Raw genomic sequence first — 22,000 nt, 5'->3', positions numbered from 1 at the left:
GGATTATTTACAGGATTACCCACCTCGATCAGTCGGATAGGAACTGTATTCCGAATGGCCTCAATCGGACTAGACCATTCCGAGTGAGCTATTAGTTGAATTATTAACAGATTATTAGCCTGCATGTAAATGTGGCAGTGATAGTTTGGCCCTTCTCCTCACCCCAAAATGAAGTCAATCAGCCGAGACATGTTTGGTTTATATTAGCTAAGAGGCCAGCGTAGCTTAAAAGAGAATTGGCCCCGTTCAGTATCTCTAATGGTCTTGATTATGTGGTTTCTGATGCTGCTTGACTCACATATATACATTATAATTAGGAAAGCTGTACAACACAAAGAATTAACGTAATATAATTAATATCCAGAATCTGTCAGATTTGAAAGGCAGTCAAGTCTCACTGATAAAATAGCTACTGATAGTAATTTAATGACTATGAATTGATAATTACAGTTTTTATTTAATAGCATTTGCTGTTTTTTGCCATGTCATCATTGTAGAAGCACTAAATTATGAATAATCCAGCAGTTTGTTTTAGTTTATAACACTGTCAAAGCTGTTACTGAATAACAGCTATTAATATGATGAGTGAGTCCAAACCTTTGAATAGTGATGTTTGTCTGCTGCTGTTTTAGCTGTGCTAATGTACTTTAGTCCATGTTTATAGAGAACAGTGAGTCAGGAACCACAGCACTCTGTGTTTTTTACACAAACTATCACTTTAAACTGATTTACTGATTGTGTGGAACACAATGGTAGATCTCAAACATGGTGGAGAACCTGCTGAAAAACCATAGGAAACATTAAGTGCTTCTGTTGGTTACTGAAGGTTCTGTAATGCGTTTTGGCTTTTTTTAATGGGTTGATTTCACAGTGTAAAGGATGCATTTGATGGTTACTAATGGGATCTAAAGGTGTTCTACACGAAACTCATGGCCTCTATTAGAAATTATTAAGCCAATTCCAATTAGAAAGTGAAAGCATTAGGTTTTTATCCTACACACTTAAAAAATATGGTTCTTCAAGGGTTCTTTAGTAAAGAAAATGGTTCTATATAGAACTATGAACACATAAAGAACCCTTTGCATGATTTAGGTGTTCTTTGCATCATGAAAGCGTTCTTCAGATTGATGGAGAATGTGCTGTAGATGGTTCTATACAGAAACTTTTGGAAAAGGGTTCTATATAGCACCAAAAAGGGTTCTTCTGTTGTTACAAGCTTGACATCGTAACAATAGAAGAACCCTTGGTGCTATATAGAACCATTTTCAAAGAGGTTCTATATAGAACCATCTACAGCACATTCTTCATCAATCTCAAGAACCCTTTCACCATGCTGATAAGCACTGAATCACGCAAAGGGTTCTTTGAGTGTTTATGGTTCTATATAGAACATATGTCTTTACTAAAGAACCCTTGAAGAACCATCTTTTTAAGAGTGTAATAGTTTCTAATGATTCTTTTTCACTTTTTCAGCAGGGATAATAATAATAATAATAATAATAATAATAATAATAATATGTTTATTTTTATAGCACTTTTCATAGCGGTGGCAGCTCACAGTGCTCTACAGACAGGAGAGAATGTCTACGGTAATGGGCGACACGATGACGGGTCAGTTTAAAGAGATAAACACCACGAGCCGTAGAGTTTAATGAGCGCTGAGTTAAAGAGCTGCGTTTTCAGGTGTTTATTAAAAGTGAGCTCTGAGCTCGGCTGTCTAATAAAAGCTGAACTGAGCTCCACAGTTTAGAAGCAGAATAACTGAAAGAGTCTCTCCACGTTTTCTGTGTTTTACTGAAGGAGTTCAGAAGGTCAGAATCTGCAGATCTGAGATCATAAACAGACATTCAGGAGCTTTAAGGTCATTTAGAGCTTTAAAAACCAGCAGCAGAGCTTTAAACTCTCTCTAACAGATCCAGGCGGTCAGGACTAAAACTGCTTTCCTCTCATATTAAATGGAACAATAGCAGTTCTTCCTCTGAGGACACTCTCTGTAGTTAAACGCAGTGGAAAGTCAGATCTCGGACGTAATTAAACTCGGAACGCTGTGATCTCTCGAGTAATCACACCAGTTTGTTTGGTGTCCTCTGACGGATGATCTACAGGGGGCGCTGTTGCTCATGTTTTCCTCCAGACGCTGCTGGTAATTTGTTCATAATTAAAGGAGCTCTTTATGTTCAGGGAAGCTTATCCGTGTGTGTCCTGAGTGACTTTCACACTTCTAATCCGTGAATATTAATTAATGAAGCTCCGGAGAGCCCGACTCAGATCTGTTACAGCCTCAATCAGCTAATAATCAGGAAAGTGCAGGAAGAGGGAGGTTAACGCTGCTACTGCTGTTGTTATAATTAATATCTGGAGGGTAATAACCAGCTCCATTTACATATTTCATGCACATAAGTACAGTGTTGATGGATTCGGAGTTTTTCTGCTCAGCAATCTGTGGTTGAGTCCTGTGTTCATAACAGGAATTCAAATAAGAAACCAGCTTCAGCCTCATAGTTCTTGTGCTGAAGTTCTAAGAGGTTCTAAAAGGTTCCCCTGCAGTTCTATGTCTGCTCGAGAGGCGTCCACCTGCAGCTGCATGAACTTCTGCTGTATTTTCTGCAGTTGCTTCAAGTGTAGTTGTATAGTCTGTGATTATTAACGATAATTATTAATACGTCTAATAGGGATGCATTGAAATTTCTGAAATTTCAAAAAATATTTTGGTTGAAAATGATCAAGGGTGGCACTGGAAAGAGAAAAAAGGCTGTAAACTTACTGAAAAAAAATCAATAAGCCTCGAAATCTAACATTTTACAGATCATTTTAACAGTAGTGAAAATTACACACAGGTTTTTTGCCTCACTCTTCTACATCAGTCAGTGCAGCACAGTGACCAAGAACGTCTCCACTGAGGGTTTGATTCCACTTGAAAACACGTCATCCTGCTAGCTAATGTTACTGAATACCATGATAATTTAATCAGTCAAACTCGGAGTACAGTGAGAGTGACCACCATTTACAGTGTGTCTGAGCATTATATAAAAAAGGGACTAAAAAGAGTAAATGTAAATTTAGGATAAAATATAGCAAAGTAAATAAAAAAATAACACTAAAAATTATTAGTAAAACAGAACAGAAGACAAATTAAAAATGAAGAAACTTTTAAGGAGAAATAAGATGAACAAATCAAAACAATTAAATTAAATTATTACGCAGATTAGTAATAAATATAAAGAAGTAAAACTACAGAGTAGGATAAGAAAAAAGATGAAATGGAACAGATTCTAAATATATAATAGGGATGATAAAATAGTAAAGTTTATCAAATACGTGACAAATAGAAATCGAGAAAACAGCTAAAATAAACAAAAGAAAATTAGGAAGAGCACATACACGGGGCAGCACAACTTCAGAATTTATGTGATGAAAGTCAAGTTGTGGTCGACTAATTACTGAGGACGTCATGAATAAACCCCCAGGAGAAGCGTCTGCGACAGGCGACTTTACAAATCCAACTTCAAAATTTGTGATGAAGCCAAACTCCATAGGCCAAGTGGGAAGTATTGCTGACCTTCAGGGAGTCTGAGAATCGGACCCCAGAATCTTGAAAATTTGTATCCTACTTAGGCGCACCATAGGCGGCCTGGCTGAGACTCTCGCCCACGACGGAGCTCCAGAGAGCCAGAGAAGTTTAGAGCACTGTAACTCAGAGAAAATGAGAGTAACTGACTTCAAACTGTACAGGATTACAGGACGTTATGCTTCCCCTCCAACCTCTCAGCACTTTATATTGTAGTCGGAGAAAACAACTTTCAATACCTGATCTTTGAAGCTCTGTAGATCAGTGGAGAAATAGAATGGAGCAAAACTCTTCAGGTCAGTAGAGCGCGATGTGCCCTTTCCAACTGGATCACATTGTTAGCCATCAGGAAACCAGAGACACAGACCCTGAATTCACCTCCTCATCTGCCGTCTTCTCTGAGGCGTCAATATTGTTAGTCTCATAATCACGATCAGCAACTAGAAAACATCAAACTTAACCTTTTTAACTCCTTGGGACCACCGGTGGTTCCAAAACACACTTCGTCATATTCGTCATAACTTTCATATTTCATAAGCTACATTCTAAAGGTGGGGGTCGTATGAGGCTGTAACTGTCTTCTCTCCAGTCAAATAGATGGTGATGTAATTTTAAACCCTTATAATAAATAAAGGTGAACCATTTTTTTTCTACTGAAAGTCGACCCATTTTTCCACAAATCTGGGCTATAAACTATAAACAGATGGCGTCTCTTCAGTGATCTGCTCTGTAAACATTATTTTATAAAATAATACAAAGAGCGTCTAAGATTTTTGGCTTTCAGCAGTAAATTGTAAGCATATAGCAATATGTGTATGATCATAAAACACGTTCTGTTAATTTGAGGGGACCGAAAAAAAAAAAAAAATTATTTCATGCAGTTACTGAATAATTTGCCTTACGATTTGGGCATGTAAATACAGATGGACAAACCAAAATATACCCTATATATAAGAGGTTAAAGCCTCATCACCAAGCAGTAAAAAAAATAGTTTGTTTCAGGTTTATCTGCTGATTGACAAGACTGACCATATCAATAATAAAACTCTTTTCTCATTATTTTGTAGCTTGTTTACACATCCTTCTAAAGCATACATTTTTCTAAGTAAACATTTTATTTTGGAATAAAATCTCTTGACATTAGCTCATATTAAGAGTTGAGAATGTTGTTGCTCTCTCCTGTAAAGTTACTTTTTTTGGACAGCGGTGATCTTTGATGAGCGTCTCAGTGCATCACCATCCTCTACGTGTTACTCCTGTCGGATTTTGAGAGCTGTCCACCTGTCCAGTTTGGATGACTTGAGTTTTTCCTGCAGGTGTTGGAGCAGCACTCGGACGGCAGGTGGAAAGGCTGTATCCATGACAACCGCACAGGAAACGACCGAGTGGGCTACTTCCCTTCCAGCATAGTGGAGGTGATCTGCAAAAGGCCGGGTGCTACAGGTAAGAGATGAAGTAGAACGGTCAGCAGCAGTACTGCCCAATGCTCTGTCTTCTGGAGTTTCCTTCCTGTACACTGTACATCCTCACAGAGTCTGTCAAAAGTTTGGACCCGCCTGCCTGAGTGGACGTTTTTGGTAATATTAAAGATTCTGATTGAAAGGCTCGTGATTAAATGATTACAGCTTGTTTCTAAGACATATGCAGGTAGAAGAGATGTACTGAAATTCAGACCAGCTGCCAGAAACGGTCGAAAGTGGTCGACCAATAGTGATTTAAGATGCTGTTTGTTTTCTTCACTCTCCTGCGATGGACACGTTCAAACGGTTTGATCAGCAGATCAACAGTGTCGCTCAAACACAGTCCTGCAGCTGCGCTCTGTACATCCTTTAACTTACACGCTTTAACATGAACTGATTTAATGAAATTCTTTAATAGAAAACATATAAATCACACTGAGTAGCATAAATATGTGCATTGCTTAGATCCTGCTGGTGTGGGTTCACGACTGTTTCTTCTTTAAATGAAGAACACTAAAGTGACTTGTGTGCTAACACCTCTAGTGGTTCATTTCAGAATTGCAGTCACACTCTCCTGCCCTTCCGAGAGAATTTTAACGTGATTTTTGTTTTTTTAGCACCAAAGCGTATACAGTACATAGTAATGCTGCTTTCATGGACAAGTGAGGCGATAGTTTTGTAGGAGGAGGAACCCGTTAACCTGACGTGCGCTGGGTTTTTGTGACAGATAATGAGAATACTAAAGGAAATGGTTCTATTTAGAACTATGAATTCTACATAGAACCTATATAGAATCAATATCTAAGGATTTCTTAAACATTATGCTGTAATAGCAGAGCCAGTTCTCTGGTAATAGGCATCTGTACATACGTCTCACGCTCTCCATGTTACAAATGGCAAGCATCTTGACCTTTACATGACATCTGCTGGAGAATCTTTAGAGTTACGAAGCCACGCCTACATCATTTACATATTAAAAAACGAGATGATTTCCGTCTGTATAGTGGCACCGCCCTGGAATTCAGCTTTAGATGCCTTTGGGAAACTATGAACTATTATTATTTTACCATTATACAACTTAAATAACACTTTATTTAACAATATTAAAGCTGTTTAAAATGATCTTAATCCTCTAGTTCTGTCAGTTCTCTTTCCCAACATAACAAGTACCTATGAAGCATCATCAGAATAGGTACGTAAATTCAAAAACATAAGTGAAACGGCAAATTTTCTATAAAAACTCTTTCTTTCAGTTTCCAGTTTTCGGTTGTGTCCTGAATTTCAGTTTTAAGTCATAAATTTTCATTTCAGTGCATCGCTAGCAATTAATAAAGTTAATGTCTGTGAACTTATTTCCAAAAGAAAATTAATATACGCCGAGAGTTTGTAAACCTGAATTAAGGCAAAGGGGGGCTACTGAAGAATTAAAAAAAATGAATATAATGTGGAATATATTGTGTTTAGTACTTCTGAAATGTGGAAAATAATACAAATGAAGAAAACCCTTCATGCGTTTGTGTGTCCAAACTTTTAACTGGCACTGCGTTTGAGGAGAGAACTGAACACGCCATATTTCTGTTATAATTGATAACTGATGTAACTCTGAAAGTGTATCAACACTTTGGGCCGTTCCAGTACGATAATCTTACAGCTTCCCCTCGACTCTGGCTGCGTTTACTGAGTGAGCGCCCTCTGGTGGCTCTAAAGGATTTCTGCTCACAACAACTTGCTGTTGTCATGGGAACCGCATCCACGTGGACCAGCCTAACGCCATGTGACCTATGCAGCCGTCTCTTTGACATTTAGCAGACCTTTCTGGATTCAGCCCGGAGTTCAGGAGGACAAATATGCCTGTAGCCTCAGATTATCCTCGTAACGAACAGCTGCAGTATGACAGTTTGAGCAAATGGCAATGATGCAAAAAGGCAAACAGCAGCAGAGAAAGCGTGTGCTGGATCTCTGAGGAGAAGAGAAGAGAAGAAAGAGGAGAAGAAAGGAGAAGCAGAGAAGATGATGAAGGAGAGGAGAAGAAAGGAGAGAGGGGAAAGGCCTTTATTTCCATTGTTGACTCTTTCTGCTGTGTTTCGCTGTTCGGATCAGAAGAGGTGGCTTTAGTCTCAGCTCCGTGTTTGTGTTCATCTGTCCCTCCGTGTTCAGCGTGTTTCATGCTTAACTAAGCATTCGTCAGCATCTTCATCATCAGCTCATTCACTATCCACTCATTCACACACTTAGCTGGAGCGTAGAGTCAACTGTAGGTCACTCTGACAGACTGTAATACACTACAGGAAGTGTAGGGGGCGATATGGTTTCTACTGTTTCATTTAAAAAGCTCTATAATGTTCATATGATCCACACAGTCACTCTGACAGACTGTAATACACTACAGGAAGTGTAGGGGGCGATATGGTTTCTACTGTTTCATTTAAAAAGCTCTATAATGTTCATATGATCCACACAGTCACTCTGACAGACTGTAATACACTACAGGAAGTGTAGGGGGGCGATATGGCTTCTACTGTTTCATTTAAAAAGCCTCTATAATGTTCATATGATCCACACAGTCACTCTGACAGACTGTAATACACTACAGGAAGTGTAGGGGGCGATATGGCTTCTATTGTTTTACTGTAGAAGAAAATGTATCGCAGGTGAAATTTTAAATAATGCCAGCAACAAAAACTTGTCAGTAGGTTAAATGATTATACCGTTATACCTCCTCAGACACGTTCTACATCCATTCCTTTTTCCACTAATTGCTTTCGTCTTTATTTACCACTAAACGCTTTACCATTCCAACAGTGTCGATGCATATATGTATGTATGTATGTATTAGCCTGTACAATATGTGTAACAGTTTTGGCTAATTTAGTCGGTCTTTGTCTCAGCTAATAAGGAGAAACTCACTACTTATCAATCCTCCTTTGTCTGCTTTTATGATTTTGCTGTTTTTAAATTTTGTTGTTGTTGTTGATTTGTTGCTGTTTTGAATTTTTTTCCTCCTTCTGTTAATTTTGTTTTCCCCTCTCTTGCGTGTATTTTGTTTTGTTTTTTTTTCTGTGCCGGTGCTGCTGGTGGTCGTGTTCCTGTATCTAGGTTCATGGAGTACAGTCGTTTGTACCCAACAGTATCAAACCATCCCGCTGTGCGTGAGCGGGTGTGTGTCCCCCACTGCCGCCGTGCCGAACGGGGAATCGTATCATGAGATTCTTATCCTGCCGCCTCCACCCGCGCCTCATGCCCATCAGCCACTTTTTACTTCCTTTGGGTATAACAGGTCGCAAAGCATCTCAGCTGAGCCACTCAACCAACAAGGTACACGCCCCCGACTCTCCACTGAGTATTATTATTATTATTATTATTATTATTATTTATTTCACTTATTCATTATTTCATTCACAAAACTTGGAGGAATGCTTCAAAATTTAAGGATAATTAATCACCAGGAAACTCTGACATTAATAGTTTGGCAAAAAATCTAATGTACTTTGTAATTTTATCCCAGATGTAGTGAATCAGCCAGTAGATGTTTGCCTTTTACGTTTGGGGTGTGACGATTAACACACCAAAATCATCACAGACTGTGTGTAGTTGTTCAGTATCTCTAATACTGATGATGTGGTTTCTGACACTGTGTGACTCACTGTTATCTATAAGTACAGACTAAAGTACAGTAGCATAGCTAAAAAGAGCACCAAGCTGAATTTTGTTTATTTTCAATGATTTAGACACATAGTCTTGATGATGCTATTGGTGGGGTATGAGCTTCCTTTACTTCTTTTACTACAATTAGGTTTGTTTGCATTCATTCCAATGTTATATTGTGTTTTTACTACTGAAAAACATAAGGATCTCTGGTCATCTTAATAGCTGAATCTTTGCAGATAAGTGAGTCATACAGAGTCAGAAACCACATAATCAAGTCTATTAGAGACACTGAACAACAACACAGTTTGATGACTTTTTGTGACTTTTAAAAAAAAACAGGGTTTAAGAAAAACTGAGAGCATTACGCACTTAACGTCAGTTTTTTTAGAGAATTTCTGTGTTTTTATCATGAGAATGCACTCTACACTTTTAAAAAAGAGGGTTCTTCAAGGGTTCTTTAATAGACACAGTGGTTCTGTATTGAACCATGAACACTGTAAAAAACATTTCATGCTTAAATGATTCTTTGCATGGTGAAATAGTTCTTCAGATTGATGGGAAAAGTACTGTGTGTGGTTCTATATAGCACGTTTTTGAAAATGGTTCTATACAGCACCAAAAAGTGTTGTTCTATTGTTTCAAGCTTGTTACAACAGTCTCCATCAATCAGAAGGACAATTTAATCATGCAAATAGTTTGAGTGTTCATGTTTCTGTACAGAACCACTGTCTTTACTTAAGAACCCTTTTGACTCTCTTTTTAAGAGTGTATATAAGGCAAAAAAGGGTGTGACACATAATGAGTTTCAGATATGAAAACCCCACATCTTACTGTTATCACATCATACAAGCAAAGCTAAACTGGTCCTGTTTATGCTTTTATGCTCACACAGGAAGCAAAAACACATCTGTGGATGAATATGTGGCTGAGAAACTTAGAGAGCTAGAGAAATATTTCACTAGAACCTGGTAGCTGAGCTAAAATTGTAAACAGAGTGACGGTTCTTCTGTTTCTACACTCCGCTGTTCACAGTGTGTGACTGTAGATTGAATTACTTGTTCAGTTTCATCACTGATCATCTCACAATACAGGACTCCTGAACTAGGGCTGGGCAATATAATAATATATATCATTATCATGATAAATTATGTCACAATACAATACAATGTGCTTTTCTGAGCATATCGTGTTTATCGTCAGTGCTTGTGGTCCAACTACATGTTCTTTATAAATAGAGCAAAATAAGTCATATTGGATAAAATAATAAAATAAAAATCATTGTGTTCACAGTTTTTGATTGTATTTTTTTAAATGTAGCACTACTGGCTCTTTTTCTCTGATCCAACTGATCAGATGTCTAAAAAATAAATATCGTGACATATTGAGTATCCTGATATTTTTGCCGTATCACTTAACTCTGTTGTGAACATTCCCACCTAGCAGGGAATGTTCCCATGACTTTGGCTAACATTTCCTACAAGTTCTGACAATGTTTAAAGAAAACCTTTAAATCTAATGTTCAAAGAACATTTTAAGGATGTTTAGCAATGCAAATAATGTTCCTATAAGGTTACTTGTTAACTAAGATACAACGTTTTAACTGCAACATGTTTTAAGGATGTTGTCAGGGCAACAGATTATGTTACATGATGTTTTTAGGGAACGGTCCCAGAAGAACATTCTGGGAATAAAAAAAAAGTCCCGCTGAAAACATTAATAGAACATTTGTGTATTATTCTCAAAACATCTTTAGAACAAAAAAATTCTAGCTGGGATTAAATTAAATCATATGAATTAAACATGTTTAACAATGTTGTCACTCCAGAGTTCAATCAGAAGGCTAAACTTTGACTCTCACCACTTGATCATCCACACTGTCAATCTCTCCCAACCTGGAAAATCACTTAGATTGTGAAAATTTGTCAGAAGGGGCAAATCTGGGTTAAAATCAGGCTAAAAGCTGTGCACTGTAGGCCCAGCTAAGCCTGGCAGGTGTAAGATTTAATTACCTGTTAGCTAAATTAACATAAACAAGAAAGAAGCAAACTTACCAAACATGTCTCTGACTGATGGACTACATTTGGCTTAAAATTTGGAAAATTCTGTAAATTGGATTTTTTGCTAAACTACTTTAAAGTTCAGTAGTGTCTCACATTCCTTTAAGTTTTCTGAACCTTTTTATGGATTTGTCTCTTTATTTTTCACATCGTTGACTTTAGCTTTGGTCAGGCAGGTTACCAGCAGGTCGTGTGGGCTTTTGTGTGTTTTGAGCTACCATGTTGTTTCTGATCTTCCCTGACCTTTGACCTCTCCCACTGTCTCTGTACTAATGTGGGGTTCTGTCACACTCAAAAAAGGACAGCATGGCCTCCTCTCTCCTTTGCCTGCGTCTCTGTCTCTGTCCAGTTTCCTGCATTTTTCCTCTCCATCTGACCCTCCTCTGACCTCTGATTAATCCCCCAATCTGAGAATGGACTCTGTTAGAGGAAAAGGCTTTTGCCTGGATACGCAGGATGCTTCTCAATGTGGCGAAAAAAAGAGAGAACGTGAAGAACGCCTGTGTGAACGTTATGGAGCCTTTGCTATTATTACCTCTTATGAACTAGCCAAAGCAATATGACCAAATCTAATTTTCCAGGTAAGATATCTCACCTGTGCCTTTCCACGGAGTAATACGTTATTGTAAATAATGCTGTGGTTTGAATTTCTCAGCATTTATAACCCTGATGAACTTTGCTCTTGTGATGCACTGCAATTCCTCTCGTTTTTAACCTGTTCACATATATAATTATATATCTCTGTATATATTATATATGTACTTATCTATGTGTACGTGTGCCTCAAGGCATTTATATATGTATATACTCGGATATACATGTTTAATCTATATATTTATGTACTAATGTATATAAATGTTCACATATATTTGTGTTTAAAATGTAGTATATTTGCATGTGTGCACTCTGTGAGGTGTGGAGATGAGTGTGTGAGAGAGAGTTTTGATAGAACAGATAGTTTTGTGTGAGGCCTGCAGGTAGGATTAAGGCCAGAAACACACCCCATGCAAGAGCGCAAACACGAATGCTTTGAGCCACACAAACATCAACATTACGTTGCATTGAAGCAAGGGGGCGCTATAGCACATTTTAACCCATGCATACATTGGACAACATATGTTTCTACATGAGAAAATCAGGAGCACTATATATACAGTCATGTGGTTGGTATGGTGTAGTGGGTAAGCACCCTACACTATACCAATACGAGTCCTTGGGCAAGACTCCTAACACTACCTTCACCTACCTGTGTAAAATGGTCAAGCTGTAAGTTGCTCTGGGTAAGAGCATCTGCTAAATGCCATAAATGTAATGTAAATTAAGGTAAAATACGCACTATAGCCACTATAATAAGGAACAGGATTTGTGATTGAAGGCTGTTACGCCCTGAATGTGATGCTAAAAAAACAACATAATAATAGCTGTAGCTCCACCAACTTAGTTGTCGTCATGCCAACGGCAGAGGCAACCATGATTGGTTAGTGAGTTTGGTAACACTTTCTATGAATGTCACCTTTGTAAGCATCTATAAACACATTCATAACATGTTATAATGCATTCATAGACATTATAAACATAGCTATAAATATTTATAAAAATGCATTACACGTTATAGCCATGTTTATTATGCATTATGAATTGTTAACATAATACATTATAAGTACTGATCATAACAAATTATAAGAGCTCATAAGTCGTATTTGTCCGCTCTAAGTAAAGTGAAGAGTACTGTACTAAAGCCTCCTCCAGTGTTCAGAGTGAGGCTTCAAGTTGAAGTATTTACTGAAGGATTTACTGAAACACTAAAACATTCACAGTAAAGCACATTACAGGCTTCAAATGTCAGAGTTTAAACTAGAGCTGCCATCAGTGTTTTACCCAATGTGAGAAAGGTAATGTACACCACCGTTAGCTTGGTATTCGTCTTTACTTTACGCTCTCCAAGCTGGGACTGACTTCTTTGGCATAGACATTATAACATGTTATTAACACTATTTATAATGCATTATATTAACAATTCATAATGTATAATAAACATGGCTATAAAGTGTAATTCAGTGTAATTCTTTTTTATAAATATTTATAACCATCTTTATAATGCCTTATGAATACATTATAACATGTTATAAATGTGTTTATAGATGCTTACAAATGTGACATTCATAGAAAGTGTTACCGTGAGTTTTTGTCACGGGTGAAGGTTCACAAAAATTGAACAGAGAGCGAATAAAATAACGTTACATTTTCACTCTCTGAAACGTCGTGTTTGTTGTGCAACATACCGTCAGTTATACACCTTTGAATTCATTTACTGTTGTCTGAATAAATCACACAGATAAATCATGTTCGGTGTGTAACAGCCTTCAGGTAAAGTTTACAGTTTAAATCACATTTCAGTTACTAGCTTAATAATATTTACGTTGCGTACGTCACTCATACATCTCCAAGAAAACAATAGGCATTTAAATATACATTTTCTCTCTATGGATTATTTTTGTCTGTCCTTGTATGCAATTTGTGTGCGTGTGCTCCCTGCGTCAGCTGACTCTGACCTGTCCAATCCTCTCATCATGCTAATCAGACACGGCTCTGTGAGATTTACACTAGAAGATTTTACTTCAGCTGTTTTTGAAGTGTTTCTACTGAAACAGCATCATTTCAATCAGCATAACCGACTGTCTTATTCAGAATCAGGCCTTTTAAATGATGTTTACAGAGACCGGCTACTTCTTTCTGACCAAGCAGCAGTTGTTAAACAGGGGGTTAAGTCAGTTTAATAAATCTAAAAAAGTGGTACAGGTTTAACAAAAGTAGATGTTATTAAATATGAAATACGTTCCGAGTAAATGTCACAAAATAGTGCCATGTCTCTCATATGTGGAGGTCAGTGAGAGCTGCAGGGAAAGCTACCAAAATGGACAGAGTATTGTAAGACATTGTTCTCATTTGTTAAGTGAAAGAAATAAAGAGGGCCACTGTGTTTTCAGGCAGCTACAGGATTGCAGACTCACAGAATAGTGCACTGTGTGTTTTGGACGCAGCCCTACTTCCCATTCTTTGAGCAATTCAGCACCCAAAGTACCTAACTTGTTTTTTTTTTGTGATTATTTTCACCTATGCAACAATAAAGCAGCACAGCGCCCTCAACTGTTGACACATTGATTGCTATTGTGTTTTTTATAGCAATTTGCAGAGATGCTGATTTGATTTAAACAGCATAGTAACGTGGAATTTGTACTGCGGAAACTCGTATTTGTTAATTGCCGGGTGTTGGCATTTGCGTGGGGAGTGTTTCTGGCCTATATCAAGAATGGACGGACCCTTCACTAACTGACCGTACCTCAGACATCCTCCTGACCACCGGAGGGCAGTGCAGGCTGGAGCAGGGCGGCGGGCGTTAACGCTGATTTCTGTGTTGAAGGTTCCCGCGGTTCAGAGTCCAGCCCTCACGGCTCCCCGACTCCCTCTGGCGGGCCACAGGGGGGCAGCAGTGAGGAGATCTGGGTCCTGCGCAAGCCTGTGGCAGGTAACAGCAGGGCCTAACCCCCCCTCCAGCCTAGGGATGCTCCGATCTTGCTCTTTGGGTCTGATAGCAACCACTAATTCCATGTCGTCAGATTTTTTTCTTAAGCATAGATGAGATGTGAAAGAGCAAAGCCAAAACAATCACAGAGAGACGTAATCTGGTACTTTTTGTAGCCATCTAGCTATTATTTCTGTCGTACTTTTAGGCAAGACAAGTTTATTTGTACAGCACCTTTCATACACTGCGGTCACTCAAAGTGCTTTACAGATGAGAAAATACGAAGATAATGTTAATTAACATATAAAAAGATGTAGAATAGAATTAAAACATCATTAAAACAACAGATTTAAAAGGGAAGAAATAATCATTAAATTAAAATCAGATTAAAGCTGAACTGAGTATAATAGAGCGGCGTTAGAGGAGAGAAGAGCAGCAGAGCTAACAGTGTTCAAACTGAGCTGAAAGCTGCTCTAACAGGATCGTTTTCAGGCTGATTTAAAGTGTCCAGTGTTGGGCTCTTCTAATGCTCTCTGGGTCCATTTAAGAGCAGCACAGTATCTAAACGCTGCTTCTCCATGTTTAGTCTTCACCTTCGGACTAACTGACCAGTTCCTAATGATCTGAGAGTTCTGCTCGGCTCGTATTGCTGCAGTAGATCAGATAAATACGCTGCTTCTGAGCAGTAGAGCAGTAACAGCTCCTTAAAGTCTATTCTGGAACAGACTGGTTGCCAGTGTAAGGGTTTAAGAATGGGGGGGTCCAGTTAGGAGACCATTACAGTGATCAATCCTGCTGGAATGCTAGATAATATTATATGACTTAGCTAATGTTAGTGTTGTTTGGATAATGCAGTGTATTTACGAGGTTGACCCATATTTCGTTGGAGGACTGCTGCTACTAGATGTCAGCCTAATTAAACTCTTTTGCTAACAAGGCTGTTGTTTCCTAATAAGCAACCTTTGATTCTTTACACAATTTTAGGTCACACTTTATTTGGCTGGTGCCCTATAGATGCTCCACAGATACTTAAATCATTAACAACCTTTCTGGCGATACTCAGTTGATTATCAACAACATTGCGGTTATGGTTAGGGTTAGGAGTAGGTGGAGGTTTTGCCTTGAGGTTAGGGTTAGGTTTAAGTTTAGGGTTAGGAAAAGATTTAATAAAATCTTTCATACTGAGCTTGAAGTTCAGTTACGTTTAGTTGAATGATACTTAAAGACAGACTGATCATTTACAAAGTATCCACAGTGGACCATCCAAATGAAGTGTTACTCAGTTTTCCATGTGATGGAGAAACATTTTAAAATGTGCCTTTCACTTCCCAGTCCATACAGTCCGAATATGGGAACTAAGCTGCAAAAACAGCCAGTTTTGAATTTGGTGTTTTATAACACACAGAACTCTGCGGAAGCATCCAAGCATATTACTTAAAATCATTCATATGTACAGTGTGCAAAAATCTGATTTTTTGCATAATCTGACCTCACAAATACGATGGTTCACATTTGTGTTGGTAAGTGACTCAAATCTGCCTAATGTGAACCTGCGTCCTGAAACAACCCACATGCGGACTCAGATCTGGAAATATGAGATTAAGGATCCTGTTTTAAAAGCTATTTACTAGTTTCTATCTTTGAATTCATAGTTTATTCTTAAACTGATTATGAATTTGTACATTAGACAGAGAACCAGTCTGTACCGTCTGTCTCTCACTAAAACAACCTCTTTTAAGATTCAGACACACAAACTCAAGTTCAGCTGCTCGATTTAAGAATCACACATACATTTTTAAAAATACATTTTTTTTAAATATCAGTGGCCCAACAGGCTTCATCCACCAGGAGGTGAACGCTGAGTGCAGTTTCTCTCTCAGTGCTGGCTGTGATGTCAGTAAAATCAGTGTTCTGTTGTAAGACGTCTGCTCTGAGATTAAGGACTAGTTTTAAAATTAAATACGGGTTTTTAATTAAAGAGCTATTTCAACATCAGACAGCTTATTTCAGTATCAGCAGAATCACCTCCACTAGAGTTCAGTCATTTACACTGAATTACTCATTTATTTTCTCCTTTTTCAGCCTTGTGCTGAAATTAAGAACGCAAAAAACTGAATTAAGAATTATTTGCTAATATTCAGTGTGTTTGACTGATTACTGAGCTGTAGTGAGTCTGATCTCAAGTAATCTGATCTAAAAATCAGCATTTTCTACTTATTCCAGACCTTTGAACTCTTATCAGAGCTGCTTATTTTTCGATTGGCACTTATTTTAAGATTTCTTGTCCAGTAAAATGATTTTGCTGCAAGAACAGAAAATTTCATTTCTCTGTTTATTTCCTTTATTTTAGCTCATCTTTATTGCAGTGTAAATATAATGTTTGCTTCATTGATGATTATCAGATATTTTTGTATTCAAATTGAATGAAGACATTAGAGATTCAGACGAGGTGTTTCAAATAAAAATCGTCCAGTTTGGCTCGTCAGCCGCTCGATCGGAGCATCCCTCCCTCCCCTCCCCTCCCCCCCTCCTCTCTCTCATCCCTCGCTCGCCCTGGTCTGTCCTGCTCCTCTCCAGGCCACTGTTTCTCCGCCTGACCTCAGATGCTCCTCGGCTGCGGACACCCAGCCTCCATGCGCTGTCAGAGGAGCGTCCACTGAGTCAGCTCCAGCAGAGCCCTGCACACTGACCCGCGGCCGTGTGGAGGGCTGAGCGCTGACTCTCAGTGGACCAGGACGCCTCCTGTCTGCTGTGTGTCATACAGATTAAGCTCATCAGACCATTAGATCCACCTCTCACTCTGTGCCGTCCACGTCTGTCCGTCACCGTGTCCAGTCTGTGATCACACGCTGCTCTTCCAGCAGTCCACTCGTTAAAGGGAGAGTTTGGAGAGGAGGCTGATTTACACAGTTTTACACTGATGCCAAAATCCAGCAGTCAACTGAGACGTTTGCTACTTCAGGTTTAGTGCTGGAGTTACGAGGCTAATGTTGCTAATGGGTAATAAACATGTACCCCAACAACTAGCACTGTTACTATACTGCTCAAAGGTTTTACACTCTCTTAAAAAAGATTTCTTCATATCTAGAACTTCTACATAGAACAGGGCTCGGCAACATGCGGCTCTTTACTGCCCTGTTGCTCCACAGTGGAATCAGATTAGTAGGTAAAAATAAAATAATCCTCCTTTACAGTAAAATAAAGCTCTGCTGATCGTTCAACACAGTTTAACAATAAATGGTCTTAAACTCTGGAGTTAATGTAGAACTGCTAATTCACCCTTTAACCCTGAAGATCAGCACAGACTGCTGGTCACCATAGCAACACAGACAACAGTCTCACCTAGCTAGTAGCTACGAAACGGCAAAGAGAGAGATTTAAGATGAACATCGATAATCTGGAGATGAATGGACTGATTAGTGTTTATAATCACTCCAGCTGGTTTCCTGATATGTTTAATCTGCAGCGAGAAACTGATGAACACTGAAAAGTCGCAAAGTCAGTTTCTCATTCGCCAGCTTCTCGTTCGAATTTTCTCGTTCCACCTTAAATGGTGCAGCAGTTACATTCTGGCACCTCAGGCACATTTAAGGTGTAACGGGAAAATTCAAACAAGACGCTGGCAAATGAGAAACTGACTTCAGCTTCGTGACTTTTTAGCGTTTGTCAGTTTCTCGTTGCAGATTCAGCCTCATAAAAAATCTAACATTGAGTGACATTTTACAAGAAACTGTTCTACTTTTGTGTAAAAGTTTCCTGCTGGAGATGCGAGAAAAGCAGCTATAACTGAGCCAAAGCTTAAAGCAGAGCAAAGTCAGTCTGTATTTTCATGTACATTATATGTTTTTATCCTATACTAGCACATTAACACATACTGGGACATTTACAGCAAAGATTATCAATATGAGAAAAATAACAGTAATTTTATTTATAGAGCACTTTTTGGTAGCAGCTCAGAATACTTTACAGACTTAACTGTAATAGTAGAAATTATAAGTATTAATTTAAAACCATATAAGACAATAACACAGATCAGATTAAACAGATAAAGACCAAACAGACGTAGAGTTTAATGAGCGCTGAGTTAAAGAGCTGCGTTTTCAGGTGTTTATTAAAAGTGAGCTCTGAGCTCGACTGTCTAATAAAAGCTGAACTGAGCTCCACAGTTTAGAAGCAGAATAACTGAAAGAGTCTCTCCACGTTTTCTGTGTTTTACTGAAGGAGTTCAGAAGGTCAGAATCTGCAGATCTGAGATCATAAACAGACGGTCAGGAGCTTTAAGGTCATTTAGAGCTTCAAAAACCAGCAGCAGAGCTTTAAACTCTCTCTAACAGATCCAGGCGGTCAGTGCAGTGTGTACCGGGGTGATATGAGCTCTCTGTGTTGGTGCTGTGAGGATCCGTTCTGCTGCGTTCTGTACGGGTTCTAGAGGATGGACTGTTTTCTCCAGTGAGAGATCATTACAGTGATCAACTCTGCTGAACAAACGCAGCTACGAGTTTCTCTGCGTCGCTCTGAGAGAGAAAAGACTGAACTTTAGTGATTTTCTCACATGATTAAAAGCTGCTTTAGTGACTGTTTACATGCTGATTAAACAGAGCTGAGTCTAAGATCTCACTCAGGTTTCTACTGCAGGTTTAGTGTTTGAAGATAAAGAGCTGAGATTCTCATAAAGCAGCCTTCTCTGAGTTTTAATAACAACGATCAGTATTTCAGTTTTTTTTTGTGATTTAGTTGTAGAAAATTTAGTGAGTAATATTTGATACACAGCTGGTCAGAATCTTGATCATCAGAAGGAATAGGAAATATATAAATGTGTGTCGTTAGCATAGCTATAAAATATTGATATTATGTTTCCAAATGACATCACCCAGAAGTAACATGTACAAAGAGAAAAGCAAAGGCCCTAAAACTGAACCCTGAGGGACGCCACAAACACTTTCAAAAGCTAATGTGCTTCAGTCTTTTTTATTTATGTTTATAAATAACAGTGAGTCATACAGTGTCAGAAACCACATAATTAAGTCTGTTAGAAATACTGAACAACTACATACAGTTTGAGGCACTTACACAGAGTTAGCACCATGTTTCTTGTTAGCTACATTAGCCTCATATCTCCAGTGCTAATTCTAATTGTGTGTCATCAGCATATTGTTTGAAAATTGATATTATGTTTCCTAATGATAACACTTTGCGGCCCTACAACTGAACCCTGTGGGACTCCACAAAAATGTTAAATGCTAATGTGCTTTAGTCATACAGTGTCAGAAACCACATAATTAAGTCTGTTAGAGATACTGAACAACTACATACAGTTTATGGCATTTAGACATACAGTTAGCATCATGTTACTTAGCTACATTAGCCTCACAGCTCCAGTGCTGAAACTGAAGAAGCAAACTTCAGACACCGAACACGTCTCGGCTGATCAGCTACATTTAAAGTGAGGGGGTTAAATTGTGCAAATCTGAGTTTCCACCAAACTGTCGCTTTAAGTATTCTCTCTGTCCACTCTAACAGCCTGACGTCCATGATTGCAGTGCATCCGCTGTCACCTCACGCATGTTTCAGTATCAGTGCATTGCAGTGGAGCGTGAGTTCAGGGCCAGTCAGAAGCAGCCTGGACTCACTGTCTGTCTGTCTGTCTGTCCGTCTGTCCGTGCATGTGTTGTTTCAGGTGGAGATCGCAGCAGTGTGGGCAGTTCGGGCAGCGTGGCCAGTGCCCGCTCCTCAGGCAGTGGTCAGAGCGCTGGGAGCAGCTCCCACATTCTCCATGCCCAGGCTGAGGGGGTGAAGGTGAGAGTGATTTCAGACCTGCTTCTACAGACTCAGAGGACCTTATGCGGACGCCTCGTCCACTCAAACCTGGACAAGTTCTCTGTTTTTAAGACCTGGATCATCCCACAGTTTTATGGGCCTGAGCCACTAGGGGGCAGTGGGAAGCCTACTAGTGGAAAAAATGAACTAAATTCTATTTTGTTATTGTGTTACGGCCGAACGATCATAATCCTGATCCTTTATCTTCTCCTCCAATCACTGCTTAGCAGCCGTTACACTGTCCGCCATTACCTCAGTCAAGCTTTCAGGTTTTAGCAGTGATGTCCTTTCTTTGGATGTACTTTGAATTTGGAGCTTCAGAGATTCAGAAGATGTGTTTGGTGGATCTCTTAAAGTGATACATGATACCCCAACAGAGTAGCGGACGCACGTTTCCCCAAGCCAGATTTAAAACATCAGCAAGAGTTAAAGAAAAAAGGTGCATCGTCTTGGTCAGCAGTGATCTGTGAATTGTCTACTTCGACGTGGCACTGTTGATGATGATTGACAGTTTGGGTTTTTAAGTTTGCTGCTTTTTTCGTCTTTATGTCCATCTCAGCTGTCTGATATTAATTGATGTCATCTTCCTTGGGTAATGTGCTTGTGAAGATTGGACACATGCTTTATAGGAGGAAGTGTTTTATTGGTTGTTGAGCTTATGTTAATTGCTCTCGTTAATGTGTAATCTTGCTCCTGTTTTGTCTCAGTTGGAATATAAATATGCACCTATAATAGTGACATGTCCAAACAGGAGCCCTCGAACATTTGTGCCCAGGTTATTTGATGACCCGGGCCTGCCACCTGTCCACACCTAAACAGCATTTCGATTTTTAAATGAATTAGATTTTTAAACATTTTCATTACTTTTATCATCCTTTGAAATTAATTAGGCAACTTCATCATATTAATAAAATATCAGACGAGTCAGTTTCCATTCTGCCAGTGGAAAGTTCTGAAAAAACTTGACGACTGGGCTGTTTCTGTGTGCTCCGTAAAATTGAGGTGATAATATGTTTTCAACTTAATTCAGCTTTACTTTTCGTTAAACGGCAGTGCGGAGGTGTCAGAATGTACTGCAGTCAGCTCTTTAAATGGAGACTCAGCGCAATCACAACAAAATATTAAAAACACCTCAATAATTCTGAAGATGTGCGACTTAATGATCATGATCCAGTCAAATCTGAACAAAATCTGATCTTCGATGTTCAGAATTGAAAGCTACCTTTTGATCAGGACAGCGGTGACGCAGCCACGGCAACGTTTACAACCTCACAGCGTTAGAGGCGGCTTTCTTTTGTTTTTCAAGCTTTTATTTTCTGGCAGTAATCGGACGTTGAATCTGTGTAAAATACTGACAGCTTATTATGGTTGTAATGCCGCCGTCATTTTGTTCAAAAATCTCTGCGTCAGCTTAGCGCTGTATATTTTGTGCAGTACGCATGTTCAGTGTTATTCTTGAGGTGTTTCACATTACATTGTATGAGGTGTTATGATGCTCGGTTTAATTATTAGAGCGTTTTTTTTAGTTGTTTTGCATTCTCTTATGGATAGAGATATCAGGGTTTTTTTGGAAAACAGAAAAAAAAAACATACATAAGAGTTCAGTAGCACTCAACTGTTTGGAGGCACCTGTTGATCAAGGGCTTTTTCTTATTATTTAAATTATCTTGAACTATCATAACTTTTAATCAAGAAACAAACAAAATTTCTTTGTCAGAAAATGCTTTTTCTCTTTTTAAAAAATTTTAAAATCTTAAATTTCAATTATATTTTGCCATATAAGTTACCAATTAAACGATTAAGTAATAATAATAATAATAATAATAATGATTCAGGCCTTTTGCATTATATTTACAGCAATAATGTTTTCATAACAAAAAGTAACATTTGTAATTTCTTATTACAATTAAAAATGAAATTAACATGC

General features: G+C 38.6%; 1 protein-coding gene across 1 annotated transcript in view; it reads left to right on the top strand.

Moving 5' to 3' along the window:
- caskin1 (CASK interacting protein 1) overlaps window positions 1–22,000 on the top strand; it is a 161,714-nt gene that overhangs the window by 119,909 nt on the left and 19,805 nt on the right. The window contains exons 10-13 of the mRNA XM_036589531.1: window positions 4,885–5,011; window positions 8,125–8,343; window positions 14,155–14,259; window positions 19,934–20,052. Coding sequence (XP_036445424.1) covers window positions 4,885–5,011; window positions 8,125–8,343; window positions 14,155–14,259; window positions 19,934–20,052 — 570 coding nt within the window. The remainder of the gene's footprint in view (window positions 1–4,884; window positions 5,012–8,124; window positions 8,344–14,154; window positions 14,260–19,933; window positions 20,053–22,000) is intronic.

The sequence above is a fragment of the Colossoma macropomum genome, unplaced genomic scaffold (assembly GCF_904425465.1).
Source record: "Colossoma macropomum unplaced genomic scaffold, Colossoma_macropomum, whole genome shotgun sequence".
Classification (NCBI taxonomy): domain Eukaryota; kingdom Metazoa; phylum Chordata; class Actinopteri; order Characiformes; family Serrasalmidae; genus Colossoma; species Colossoma macropomum.
The sequence above is the reverse complement of the archived record's forward strand: the minus strand, read 5'-3'. Positions and strand labels throughout refer to the sequence as shown.